Source organism: Cynocephalus volans, chromosome 3, assembly GCF_027409185.1.
Source record: "Cynocephalus volans isolate mCynVol1 chromosome 3, mCynVol1.pri, whole genome shotgun sequence".
Taxonomy (NCBI): Eukaryota; Metazoa; Chordata; class Mammalia; order Dermoptera; family Cynocephalidae; genus Cynocephalus; species Cynocephalus volans.
This window is the reverse complement of record NC_084462.1, coordinates 184,028,127-184,041,853: the sequence shown is the minus strand read 5'-3', so window position 1 is coordinate 184,041,853 and position 13,727 is coordinate 184,028,127. Positions and strand designations below refer to the sequence as shown.

The 13,727-nt window shown below is 60.7% G+C and overlaps 1 protein-coding gene across 1 annotated transcript; it reads right to left on the bottom strand.

Annotated features, from left to right (window-relative positions):
* Positions 1-3,288: 3,288 nt before the first annotated feature.
* On the bottom strand, positions 3,289-8,892 carry PLD4 (phospholipase D family member 4). The gene is made up of 10 exons (XM_063088294.1): positions 8,783-8,892; positions 8,154-8,333; positions 7,271-7,454; positions 6,797-6,917; positions 6,135-6,262; positions 5,313-5,513; positions 4,521-4,660; positions 4,213-4,378; positions 4,031-4,127; positions 3,289-3,491 (listed from the first exon to the last, which is right to left on the bottom strand). Exons 1-10 carry the CDS (start codon positions 8,890-8,892, stop codon positions 3,289-3,291), a joined length of 1,530 nt encoding a protein of 509 aa, XP_062944364.1.
* Between the last annotated feature and the right edge of the window lie 4,835 nt (positions 8,893-13,727).

Here is a 13,727-nt window from a genome sequence, read left to right as displayed (position 1 = left end):
TGCCCCACAGTGGTAGCTGCTGAGGTCTTTTTTTCTGGGTCAAAATTCACCAGAGCCCACGCTTTCCTCCTGCGCACCTCCAGTCCTTGTCTCTACCGATTTGCTCTAGAAAACAGAGCCAAGGATGGATCCAAGAGTGCTGTTGACTTGCCATTTGTTTGTCCAGATCCTTGTCTAAGCCAGAGGCTATGAGGCAGACAAGATAGGGACCCTGAGTTCACATGTGGCAGGGGACACAGGCACACTCCCTCCCACTGGCTGGAAGGGGGCTCCAGGACAGAGGAAGATGCACTGAGCAGATACCACGCAGACAGAAGTCCCTGTCCTGGAGGGCTAGCTGGGTCCTTGGTCATGTTTCGGGGCCCGTCCTCAAACGCTTGCTTCACCATCTGTGCCCTTGCAGGCAGCCACAGGAAGCAAGTCCACATGGGGTAGCGGGATGAGGTTCCAGGGCTTTCCTATACCCTTTCAGTGGTCAAATCTCTGCTCAGCTGCCCTCAGACACCCCTCCTGGGCTCATGGGTCTGCAGTGTTCTGAGGGGTGGTTGGAACCTGGGCCCAGCTCCCTCCTGGCCCAGCAGGGCTTCTGGCAACAAGCACTCCTTCTCCCTTGGGGAGGAAAGCTGCTCCCACAGCTGTGCTGTGAGCTGCTCTGGAGCACTGTGGGCCCAGGGGGTGGCCTGCCACTCCCTATGCTGCCCTGAGAGGCCCCAGAAGGGTGGAGGCTGTGGGGTGTAGGAACACAGGGCAGGGGGGCAGGAGAGACTATGCCTCTCCCTGTGCCACAATGGACACATCATGTCTTCCCTGTGGCTGGCTGGGAGAGTCACCCAAGTTAGGAAAAATGGAAGCCTCTGGAAAGTGAGCTCACACAGGGCCCCAGGGTGGCTCACGATTGGGGTGGGGTGAGGGAGTCAGTGGGCCTTTGTGTGCAGTGGAGCTGGGCAGGGGTGCTCTCCCAGCCCAGGGCTCCCTCCCTCTCTCTGCTCCAACTCGTGTGTGCTAGACAGGCTTGGTGAGTGCAATCCAGGGAGCACTGCAGTGGCAGTCTGCCTGGCTCCAGGGGGCTCTTGTCCTGCTCTGAACCTGCAGTCAAGGCCTGGGATAGTGGGACCTTGGTGCTGGAGGCCAGACAGGCAGCCGCCACACCAACTGGGGAGCAGCTGAGCAGCAGAGGCTGCCACAATATTCCCACATGGCCTTGGTTCCCCGTGTGTGAGTTGTCTATGCTGTGTAAGAATATCACCATAAATCAGCAGCTCAAAACCACACATATTTATGATCTCCCAGTTTCTGAGGTCAGGATTCCAAGCATGGCTCCACTGGGTTCTCTGCTCAGGGTCCCACAAGGCATCAATCAAAGTGTCAGCTGGAGCTGCAGTCTCATCTCCAGACTCGACTGGGGAGAGAGAGACTTCTGAAGCTCACATGGTTGCTGGCAGAGTTCAATTCCTTGTGGCCTGGGTGACTGAGGGCCTTGGTTTCTTGCTGGCTGGAGGCCACCCCCAGTGCGCTGCCACATGGGCCTCTCCATAGGACAGCTCCCAGCCTTACAGCTCACTACATCAAAGTGAGTAAGAGACAGCCTTATGTCGTGTAATCACAGAAGTGACATCCCATTAATGTTGTGTATTCTGGTTACAAGCAAGGCACAGATCCTGACCACACTCAAGGTGAGATTACGCATGGACGTGAGTACCAGGAAGCAGGGATCATAGGTCTGTCCACCACATCCCAGAAGCAGCCACATCTTGGTGCCCTCCTGGGGCCTCCCGAGCCTTGTCAAGCTGGGTCTCCTTTGGAGCGGGGTCTGCTTTGGCGCAGGCCTTTGAGGCTGCCCCTGAGGTGTGGCTTCCATCCGCAGACTGTGCGGAAACAGGCCTTTCACTGGCTGAGGGCCACCAGGCAGTTGTCCCAGTCATGGCTGGAGCACAGAGCCCTCCTGGAACATGGCTGGCTGAGTGCCCCAGGACACATTCTGCTATAGGCCCAAGAGTCAGAGAGCAGACCTGCACATGCAACGCTGCAGGCAGAGCCGGGTCTGGGCTGCAGGGGTGTTGCCATGCAGCTTTTTGGCAAACAGGTTGCAGAGGAGATTTGGAGCATGGGCGGGTAAGGAAAGCCACAGGGAGAGGACAGGGCAGCTGCTGGGGCTTCGCTTGGTCCAGGGCAGCTCACACACAGACCAGCTCCCAGAGGCTCTAGAGGCCTTGCAGGGCTGCATGGGTCCCTGGGCCTTCCACATCCATGACACACTCTCCAGCTACTCGTGAATCTGGGCAGGGAGGCAGGATGGGTTTAGGGGGCCTTCTGCACTGAAGAGGACGCTGAGGTCTAAGGTGTCCTTCAGAAGGGGAAGTGCAAGGACCCCGATCAAACAAAGAACTTGTGCCATGCCTGACATGACTCTGCCAGCTCTTCCAGAGCAGAGAGGATCGGGGGAGGGCAGGGAAGAGCTACCCCTAGCACTGCACCCCAAGTGCAGGACCTTGGTGCCCACGCAGAATCCAGTGCCACTTCACACCACTGAACCATCCCTGAGCTCAGTGGGCCTCACCAGGGCCTATGGGCCTTAGGCGTTGTTCAGAACCATGGGGCTGCACCCAAGTCCCCATCCCAGCTGGGTGTCACTTTCCTCCACACCAGCTCAAATCCACGTCCTCTCGACCCCACCCATAGGTTCTGGGGCTGCATCCGGGTCCTGGGCCCAACCCCGTGCTCTGGGCCTGCCCTCTCCGCACCTGCACGTGCCCGGGACGCCCTGGGTGTTCATGCGGCCTGTCAGTGGGCTCGCGCTCCCCTCCCCCCATTAATGTTGACCCCCCGCACCCTGACCCAGCCTGCAGCCGAGAAGCCGGAATTTAGCTTCCGGAGCACAGCCACTCCTGCTCTGTCCCCTGGACTGGGGAAGGGCTTCCCATGGCGGGGATGCGGCCTGGCTTCGCCAGGGTGGCTGCTTAAAGACTGGCCCTTTGCAGGGTCCCACAGTGCAAACTCCAGTCTAGGGCCGAGGAGGAGGAGGGGAGGAGCCCCGTGTGGGACTCACACAGAAGGACAGGGAAGCATGTCAGTACTCTTCAGGGGGTGGGTTCAGGAGGAGCTGGATTTGGAGAGCAGGGGGCAGTTTGCAGCTGCCCAGAGGGTGGCAGTGCTGAGCAGTCCTGACCCTGACTGGGGCTTGGGTGGAAGGAACTGCTGAAAGCCCAGGCTGAGGGACAGAGGGGGAGGTCCAGGGGGAGCAGTGTCCACCAAGGGCAGTGGGGCCCAGGAGCCAAGAAGGCCCAGGCCTCACCCCTGCCAGACACAGTCCTGGCCCAGGGCTTGCCCGTCCAGGCCTACGGCATAGCGGGAATTCCAGTCCCGCTCAAAGAGCTGCTGCAGCTGCTCCTGCACTGTGGCCACCCCTGGCTGGGTGCGTGGGGCCCTCTGGCTGACCACCAGGCCCACGCCTGAGGTGCTGCTGAAGTAGTCTTCTGACCAGTTGGAGGTGCCTGCGGGGAGGTGGGCATGAAAGCCACTGCGCTCACGCAGACCCCTCTGCAGCCCGGCCCAGTACCATGCCCCAGCCGCAGAGCTGCGGAGAGTGGGCACACTGGCCGCTCTACTGTCACCAAGCTCCAGCCGGACAGCCCCTCGCTTAGGTGTGGACTCCAGCCCTCACCTGGGTGTGGAGGGCCAGCTAGCTCTTCAGAGTGCAACACCCCCTGTGTCACCCTGGGACAGGCGTCCTCACTCACTGTTCTGGGGGCCGCTGCTCAGGATTTCCCCACCTGCCCCTGAGGGCCAGCTGACAGCTGGGCTGGTTGCTTGGTCCCTAGAACTCCACTTGAGACCCTGGCCCCCCCAGCAGCCCCTCTGTCCTGAGGGGCCCATGCTGGACAGCAGTGTCTGCCTCAGCACCCTGGCCCAGCCACCGCCCAGGGCACACGACCCTTCTGTGGGTTTGTGTGGCCTCCATGGCACCTGATGCCCCTCCATAGACTCAAGGGCCCAGAGCCCACCACCCACAGACCTCCTCCCAGCCACTCACCTATGTAGGCTGCCTTCTCGGTGACCATGAACTTGCTGTGGTTTACCCTGCTGAATGGGATGTGGGAATGATTGCCCACTGGGACAATGAAGACTTTCTGGGGGAACAGAGACGGAACGAGTCAGGCAGGGAGGGAACAAGGGCCACCTTCCCCACAGCCCGGCCCTGAGGCGGCTCCTCACCACGTCTATAGAGATGTTGGCCGAGGGGTTGCTGAGGGCCTGCAGGGACCTCAGGTAAGGGAACATGGTGGGGTCCGTGTTGAGCCAACAGCTGGCCAGCAGGCGCACGCGCACGCCCCTGCTGAAGGCTGCCGCCCGCAGTGCATTGTCCAGCACCGGCCAGTACCTGGGGAAGGGGAGGGTCAGGGTCCTGCCCACAAGCTTTGGGATGAGTAGGGGTCCTGGCAGGAGGGGACATGCCCAGGAGCTGCCCGTCAGCAGAGCGGGTCTCCACCCTCCATGGCCACCCGGCTCCCACCCAGTCCCACCTGGCGGGGTGGCTGAAGCGCGTGGTGGGGAAGTACTCCATCACCGAGGCATAGATGAACTCCTGGGCTGCCCGCATCACTGCCAGCAACGCGTCCAGGTCCCGGGTGCGGCCTTGGGGGCAGAGCGCGGGCGGCGATGCCTGTGCGGGGAGAGGCGTCCCTGCAGGCTCCTGGTTTTCTGGACCCACGAGTCCACCGTGTACCACCCAAGAGGCCCCATGTGGTGGTGGAGGGAGGAGGCAGAGAGGTGCTCCCTGGAAGGCTGGGGGAAGTGGAAGGGTCTACACAGGGTGCTTGGTGCTGGCCCGGAGTCCCGGCGGGGACAGCCAGAAGCAGCCAGCCTTCCCCGGGCCCTGGCTGGACTGACTTCCCAGAAACAGTTACTCGCTTCAGGGTGGGCCCCCACGTGTGGGGGGTTTCCTCTGTAGACCTGCCGCTGTCCACCCCACCCTGTGCTCCACGCAGGGGTCTGCCCAGGTGCAGCCGGCCTGCCTTCCATCTTCCCTTCCTTCCCCGCAGAGTAAGGGGACGGCTGGACTGGAGCCCCCGTCCCCTCCTGACAGTCTCTTTGGAGATTCCGAGGGCCACAGGACTCCCCACCACCTCCCAGGCGCCTGTCTCCCGTGGATGGCGCTGACCGGCGTCCTCTCCTGCAGTCCAGCCTGCCCCTTGCCCCGGCACCGTGGCCCCATCATGCACCGGCTCCTGTGACCTTGCAGGTGCTGACGGGGTCTGCAGGGCCAGGCGCGGGGCTCCCTGTGGTCCGGCGGGCCCCCCCTTGACCCGCCTTACCGAGAGGTAGGCAGTGGTGGGCACCCCGTCAAAGCGGCCCTGGAGGGGCTGAAAGCGGTTGATGTGGGACGAGAAGTTCCGAGGCCAGGTTTCGGGGAGGACGGCCTGGGGCGCCCCCAGCACCCAGTAGGTCTGGAAGGTCTTCTCCAGGTCGTCAGCCAGGTGGCTGCAGTTGTAGACGATGGCGCCAAGCTCCTTCACCTGCAGAGACCAGGGTCGCGGCTGTGGGGGTGCAGAGCACAGCCCCAGCCAGCTGCAGCCTCTCCTCGCCAGCGCCACCCGCAGGAATCTGGTAGATGGTGTACTTGGAGGGGTGACCAGCGGCCCCTGGTTTTTTTTAACGTTGTATTCCAGCGATAAAAGCGATACACGTTATTACTGAAAACAATAGGAAATGCATAAGAGCATGCAGAAAACAATCATTGTTAATCCCACGGTCAGGCGACGGCCATGTGACCGTGTCCACGATCATCTTCTCCTCATTTTTAAAGCATCGCTTTTCCTAAAAAGGCTTGTGCTTTGCAATCTGCACGTTTCCCTGGGTGATGCGACTTAAACTTCTTTCCACGTTGTTAAATATTATCCCACATTTTGTTGCCCATGCTGAATTCCGTAACGTGTGGGGCCAGTCTGCAACTGATTAGGCTGTGGTGACACTGCAGATGTGGCTACGTGACCCTGGGTTCTGTTTGCTCACTTCTTGGGACACTGACTTTCTCCAGACTTGCTGGACTTCAGGCAAAGCCCGCTGGGGTGCAGGAGGGAAGGGGTGCAGGAGGGAAGAGCTCCAGGCGGGCCTCCCACCTCTGGGCCTGGACTCACCTGTGTCAGGGACCGCCAGTCCATGTTGGCGCTGCCCACGTAGATGTGCCGCCCATCCACAACCCAGAATTTAGAGTGCAAAACACCCCCGGTGAGCCGCTGCATGGGCACCTGTCGCACCTGGGCACCTGGTCGAGGGTTCAGGACGACAGGATGAACCATCTCTTGTTAGTGCCAACTTCACGAGAGCCTGGGTCTGAGCTCTTTACGGTTGAGTTGGCGCATTTATCTTCATAACATCCCTGCTAAGTTGATGCTATTATCGTCCCCATTTTACGGACAAGGAAACTGAGGCACAGACCGGCCCAGGATCCTCCATGTTTGTACTGACAGTGTCCGCGGTGTCTTGCTCCCCAGCCAGAGCCTCCATCCCCCAGTCAGAGCAGCTAGGCTCAGCAGGGCCCTGAAGCCACTCTGTGCTCTGCCCTGTGGAAAATGACACTCTGGGTCTTTGGAACATCCCCGTCCTCAGGTGGACCCAACTCGAGGGAGCTCAGACCCTGGGCCCCTGCCCTCCTGGGTGTCCTGGGGAAGCACTTTCCCACCCCTCACACCTTGGGCAGCTCCACCTTTCTTTGTCATTGTCCCAGTTCCATAATGCCAGCAAGACAGCTCGTGCTCAGTACCAGGGCTGTAGGACCCAGGACAGTGCAGGCACCCACCTCGGGCAGCCAGGACCTGCAGGTCGGTGGACTTCCTGGCCAGTGTTGGGTTGCTGGTGGCTACAGCCAGGGAAACGTTCCTGTCCAGCAGCTGCTGCAGCTTCTGCAGAAGGGCCTCTCCCTGCAAGGCCAGGCCAGCCGTGAGAGATGACCCTGTGTTCCCCTTTCCCCAGGACCCAGGCCTCCCTGCAGGAGGCCACCCCTGTCTGCCCACAGATCAGAGTTGGGTCAAGCATCTGGATGAACCTTTACTAGGAGCCAAACTTCACTCAGGCACAGTCCGAGTGCTCGGTCCTCCAGGGGCCCACCCCCCAACCCCTCGGCCCTGACAGCCCCCAAGTAAGAGCCTGTCCCGTGCTCTGTCCTAGCCCAGTCCCCAGGGAGCTGAGCCCTGGGCCTGGAGTGCCAGAGCTCTGCACAGAGGGGTGGCCTGACTTGCTGTGTGCCTAGCACCAGGGCAGGGCTGGGACACACCTGCTGGGAAGACGAGTCGTTGACCCCGATGTCAGGCCCCGTGAGGGACCAGTAGTATGAGGCCACATGCACACTCTCCTGGGCAGTGTCCAGCAGCTGCAGCCAGGCCTGGGCCAGGGGCTGGGCAGCCGGACTGCCGGCTGTAGATGGCAGGTCCTGGGGGATGCTTTCCACGAGGACGAGCCTGCGGAGAGGGTCAGGCAGAAGTCTGAGTGAGGGCAGGAGCCACCAGCAGGCCTCACACTACCCACTGTGTCCGTGCTGGCCTAGCTGGAGGTTCTCAAGTCCAGAGGCATGTCCAGGAAGGAGCCTGAGTGGACAGGGGCTGGCCACTCCAGAGCAGGCCAGACTGGGGGACCCAGGCTCCACTCCAACCCCAAGGTGCTGCCTTGAGGGAGCTGTTGAGTCTGGGTGGCCTCTGGCGTGGAAGCCCTTGGTGAACGCCAGAGATGACCCAGAAGGAGGGGCTGGGCCAGGAGCTGGAGAGCACCGGTCTTGGGGGCACGTGTGCAGGATGGACCAATAGGTTCCCACCAGGGGAGGTTCTGGGACTCCAGGACCCCAACAGCAAGGCAGGAGGGGCAGACAGGGTGCTGCGGTGCAGGCAGGGGCAGAAAAACTACCCCCGGGATGGAAGGACTGTGAAGGTGCTGGGCCCCTGTCTGCCCAGGTGGCAGCGTCTGTTTGCTGCAAAGAGCACCCACATCGCCCTGTCCAGGTCCTCACTCCAGACCACACGGTCCAGACCCTCCCCAGTGACCTGCGTCTTCCCCCGGGAGCTGGTGAGGGGCAGTGCTTATCCCAGGGGAGATCCAATGGCCGGATGCAGGCAGTGCCTGAAGCAGAGACCACCCGCCCCCTGTGGGCCCCGTGGCTCACTCACCGGCAGGAGTCCCTCTGCTGCCTGGCCTCCCCTCCCAGAGGCTTCCAGGCCAGGATGGAGCCGCTCACTTCCTTGGGGTGTGCCTGGCCCCAGGTGGGAGGAGGGGGCACTTGCAATAAGTGGTAGGTGAGAGCCACGAAGCCCAGCCCCAGCATGGCCAGTGCTGCCAGCACCTGCAGTCGGAGAGGGGCGTCACCCGTGGCGTTCCTGCACAGCTGTGGCCTCCACTTCTGGTTATGGGGCCCCACTATCTGGTACTGAGACAGAGGCTGTCCAGGCTCCAGGGAGGACCTGGGCTGCAGCTGGGGTGGGGCTGGAGGTGGGCACAGGAGGGGGAAGATTGTGAGAGAAGGGCCCACCGTGTTGGGGGGACAAGTGGCTTGCAGCCCACTCTGCAATGCTGTGGCTGCACAGTAGCTGGCTGTCCCCAGTCCACCCAAATCCGCCCTGGCAGAGGGACGTGGGCCATGTCTCAAGCACCCAGGTGACTTCCCTCGCCCACTATTCGGGGTATCCCCTGTTCTCTGAGGCTCCCCCATGGCTGGTTTTGTCCTCTCCACTCTGGCGCAGGGGCCCTGCGAGGCTGTTGGGTCCCTGACCACCCCCACCCTCGGGCCCCCAGTCCTACCGTGCCAGCCTCTTTGTCCCGTGGGCTGCGGGGCGGTGTGGAATAGGCCCACTCGGGGGCTGCCGCTGCTCTCTGAAGAGGTTTCAGTGTCTGCACGGAGCAGCCTGGCATCACTGGCAGCTCCCCTAATCCCACTGGGAACTGACCCCCCAGTGCCTGGGTACTGGGGACTCCCCCTCATGGGTCCCTACAGACACCACTCAAACCCCCCAAAGCCTCCCCACTGCTGCCCGAGGTCACGCCCTGTGTGTGGGGCCAGTCCCTGAGCTCCACCCTGCTGTCCCTCCCTGGCTTGCGGGTGGTGGCCTCCATGTGGTCCCCTCCCTGCTCGCTCTCGCTAGTGGCTGTGAGTGTCGAGCCTGTGCCTGCCAGCTGGCTTTCTGAGCTTTCCCCTCTCTGGGTCTCCCTCCTGCTGGGTGTCTGGGTTTCTGAATCTCAGTTCCTTGTTTGAACCACAACTGAAACTGAGCCTGAAAGTACCATTTCTACTTTCACTGCTTGTTTCCCTCACTAGTGGTTTATAAATAGCCGCTTCCCTTCCTTGGGGCTGGGCCCCCTCCTGGGAGCTGTAGGTCAAGGCAGGCAGCTGGGCAGTGGCCCCCTCCTGGCAAGGACAGCGAGGCATGGAGAGGACAGGGGTGGCTGGAGCCCTGCATTGCTGGACCCCTGCTGGAGAGGGCTCCCATTCCCACCCTGAAGCGGACAGGCTGCCTGAGTGTCACCACGGAGCAGGGTGCCCTCCCTGGGACGCAGGGAAGGGCCTATGCACAGCAAACTAGGTCAACTGGCCATCTAGCCTCTGCCATTCACGAGGGGCAGGTGCAGGCCTCGCTGCTGCACAGTGATGGATGGGGTGGGGGTGGGGCTCTGCAGTTCAGGTGTGTGCAGCTAGGCTGGGTGCCAGGACCCAGGCCCAGGGTTCTATGGGTCAGGCTGTCCACCCAGGAGCAGCCGGGCTCAGCCTCCAGGTCTCCAGGTTCATTTCCGGGCTGTCCTCCCATGGTCCAGGGCTGAGGCCTTCAGAGAATCTGGCCTGCCTCAGTGTGGGGAGGGGTGGCCATAGGAGCTGGGCATGGGGGCTCTTTCCACTCTGGTGCCGTAGCTTACAGGACGGTGGAGACCTTGGAAACCCCAGTGGGAGAGCCTCGAGGTGTGGGGGCCAGGGGACTCAGGCAGTCACCAAGGCCCCACAACCCTCCCACCCATCGGGGTGCTGCCCCCACCCCACAGCTGAGCTGAGGCTCTCGAGGATGCTCTCCCACCCACCCCCACTGCCAGGGGGACAGAGCCAGCCTCAGGCTCTCGTGCCTTCTTCAATAACTTTCAGGAGAGGCAGACAGGGCAGAGTCCTGGACTGAGGCTGGGCGGAGGGGGCAGAGGGAAATCCTCGGGGGATTGCTCCCCACCCCTGCCTGCACCTCACCCTCCTGAAATGCCCCAGGCAGGCAGGCAGGTCACAGCCAGCCTCCTCTCGCAGTCCCCCATCTCAGAATCAGAGCCTGTCCCAGGCACTTCCCGGAGCCACAGACCCCCAGAGCACGTCACCACTTCCTCCTGACCATTGGGAACTGCTCTGGGACCTGGGGAGGCCAGCCCCCCACATAGCTCCAGGCAGCTGCAGATCTGTTCACTCGCTGTGGCTCTGGGGATCCTGTGTGTACCTGGGATGGGGTCAGCTCTTTGGAGAGAACTAGTACTGGCATCTCAGAGCTGTGCTGGGCTGGGAGACCCCTGTGGGACTCTGAGCCTCCCAGCCCCATGGTGGGCAGCCATGAGACCCCACAGGTATCAGAGGTTAAATGTGCACTGCAGGGTGTGGGGTATGGCTCCAGTCCCAGGCTAGGGTGGAGGGCCTGGCTGTCAACTCGCTGGGACCCAGAGCCCCGGTATTCCCCATTGCATAGATTGCGGAAGGAAAGGGTCATTTGCAGGGCCGGCCAGAGGCTTTGTGACCTTCTGGACCTGGGGCTGCTGGGAGGATGGGGCCATGGGGAGGCAGACGGCAGTGCCTTCCTGGGGCCTTCGGCCTGGCTCTTCCCCACCTGGCCCTGGCCTCTCTGGCACATACCTCTGGGGGCCCTGCCCTGGTGTCCATCCTGGCTCCAGCCACAGACTGCAGGCCTTCGGCTCACCCAGGCAGGCTCCAGCACTGCCTCTGTCCCACAGCCACCTACCTGCCTTCTCTTGGGAGCCTGCTGCTTCCTCTTTCAGCCACTTCCTCTTTGTCCTGAGCACCCCTCCCACCCCAGGACGCAAAGCTGGAGCTGGGTGGCCGAGCTAGAGGGTGGGGCTGAGAACTTTCACTTTGTATTTGTCTGTTTCTACTGTTTATAACAAAATACCTGAAACTGGGTGATTTATAATAAAACGAAATTTTCTGGCTGGGAGGTCCAAAGTTCAGGGGACACATCCTGTGAGGGTCTTGGCAGTGGCAACAGTGAAGGCAGGTATCACATTGCAGAAATGGTGGAGCAGAGAGAGCTGAGGGACTAACCTTCTCATGCACTCTCTTTTTAAAGCCTTCAGAACCGCAGCCCTGACCACCATTATTAATCCATTCACTCCTGCATGGTCCTACAATCTAATCACCTCCCCAAGGCCTCAGCTTTCAATCACCATCATAGTATTTACCACCCTCAGCAGTTACAGTGAGGATTAAGCTTTGGGGGTACATTCAACCCAAGACACACCTCCAGTGAAAATCTATCCCTCCCCCACCCTCCTAGAACTGGAGGTGGCCCGCAGTCACAGGCCTCACAGCAAAGCCACAGAGACCCAAGGAACAGTGGCCTAAGCAAGACTGTTTATTTCTCTCACACACTAACCTGGTCCTGGGGCCAGTGGTGTAGAGACAGCATCAGGAGCCAGGTCCCTCCATCTCTCAGCTCCCAGTCCCTAGGATCCTAGCTTCACAGCCCCACAATGGCTGCAGGAGCTCAGCCATTGCCTCTATATTCCTAGCAGAGAGTAAGGGACATCCCAGAGGAGATGTCCTGGAAGTCCCACAGGGCACTTCCACTTATCTATGATCTAGAAGTGATCTAGAACTTGATCTAGAACTTAGTGCAATGGCTTCCCCTAGCTGCAAGGGAGGCTGGAAGTGGAGGCAGCGAGGACCTCCATCCTGGAGAAAGTAGGTGGGGCCATAGCTGGCCTGTTGGGAGAGGTAGGCCTGGTTAGAGGTTCCCAGCAAGGGGATCTGCCTTACCCCTCACCCCTCCAACTGGGGTCCCCTGAATACAGGACCCTGTTGCTCCTCAGACTGGGACCTTGAGCACTGCCCCCCCACTTTGAATGAGGTCTGGGTGTCTGCTCCAGTTCCTCCTTGGAGGCATCGCTCAGGGTGAATGAAGGCTGCGGCGTCCACTGTCCAGGGTGCTGACCTCAGGGTGCCCACAGGGAAAGGAAGCCACTTGGGTGGGTAGCATTCCCCAAGGACAGGGCTTGACAACAGCATCCCGGGCCAGTCTGAGTGGCCAGGAAGTGAATAGAGCGGAGCCCCTGCCCCAGTCCTTTCACCTTCCCACTGCCCCACTTGGCCTTAGTGTGGGCCTCATTTCCAGGCCCCAGCCTGAGCGCAGCTGTGCCCCAGGCTCCTGCCCTGAGTTCCTGGGTGAGGGGGTGCATGGTGAGGGGTGGCCTGTGGGCCTGGCTGGGTGGAAAGTGCACAAGGCTGGGCCACGAATACGAAGAGAGCCCACCTTCCCCGGACTCAAGTGAAAGGTGGTTACACAGAAGGGCTCTCTTCTCCTGCCTCGACAACCATGTCGCATGAGGTCTGGAAGGCTGGGGCGATGGGGGACCCCTGGCTCCTTGGCATTCTCATGGAAGAATGGGTGCAGCAGCCCCAGCCCCAGCCCCAGCCGGCCGTGCGCCCACCCTGACGCCCCACACTGTGAGGAGCCTCCCAAGCCCACATGCCTCATCCGGCCCATGGCTTTGAACTCACCCACAGCCCCAGCAAACCGCCTCACCTGCCTCTGGCCAGCCCCCGGGCTGCAAGTGGGCACAGGTCTGGTGGCTCCAACTTGCGAGAATGGATCCAGGCTTGAGGGCATCTGAGCAGGGAGTCTGGGACCTTGGGGTCTGGAAGGGACTCACGGGCTTGGTGGGCATGCCCTCTTGACCCCTGAAAACGCTCATCTGGTGAGAAGGGCTGAGGCTGGAGGGGGCCGGGGCCCAGCAAGGGCCGCTAGGTGGCTGTCAGGCTGGCGGTGCAGCCAGGGTCTGCCGGAGGCAGCTCCCTTCCAGCCCTCTCCCCACTCAGGCCTTGCCTGGAGGCTTGGGGTCCTCGGTGGCCAGGCAGTGGGAGGAGAGGGACTTTGGAGATTTCCCATAAAGCAAATATGTTTTTCTTTAATTTCCTTTCTTTCAAAAATTGACTGTGTGGGCAACAAGGACTCACTATTGGTCAGCAAGGCTACGGTATTTTTCACCCTGAACAAGTGTAGGCGGTCACTGTCACCTACAGGAGCCACTCACACCCACAGTAGGCACTTCAGAAATAACCACGACCTATGATGGGGCTACATCCCTATAAGCCCACCGTAAGTTAAAAATATCATAAATTAAAAATGCATTTGAGGTTCTTGAGCCACTGTCTCTCGCTCGAGCCCGCTCCATCCTCTCCAGAGTGTATTCTCACTTTGCCAACTGGCTTTGTTTTAAAACTGTTTTTAAAACTGTCCTTTGTCTTTCGCCTCTGGTGTGTCTCATCTGATTCTTTGCTCAAGACACCAAGAACCTGCATTTAGCCAGTGGCACTCTTCAGTTTCCCTTAACACCAAGAACACACTAGTTTTCCCCCAACCCTGGCTCAAGCCTCAACCCCCCCAAAAAGAAAATGCATTCATATACTTAACCTGCTGAACATCACAGCTCAGCCGAGTCCACCTCAAACGTGCTCAGAACACTTACAGCAGCCTGCGGTGGGGCAGGATCTTTTG

Bases quoted from the DNA above. Each gene is read 5' to 3' on its own strand.
- PLD4 (XM_063088294.1), bottom strand. From the start codon at position 8,892: ATGCCAGGCTGCTCCGTGCAGACACTGAAACCTCTTCAGAGAGCAGCG. The intron at 6,918-7,270 runs GTGTGTCCCAGC...CTGGCCTTGCAG, and splicing joins ACGACTCGTCTTCCCAGCAG to GGAGAGGCCCTTCTGCAGAA. The intron at 6,263-6,796 runs GTGGGTGCCTGC...ACCCTCGACCAG, and splicing joins GCAGGTCCTGGCTGCCCGAG to GTGCCCAGGTGCGACAGGTG.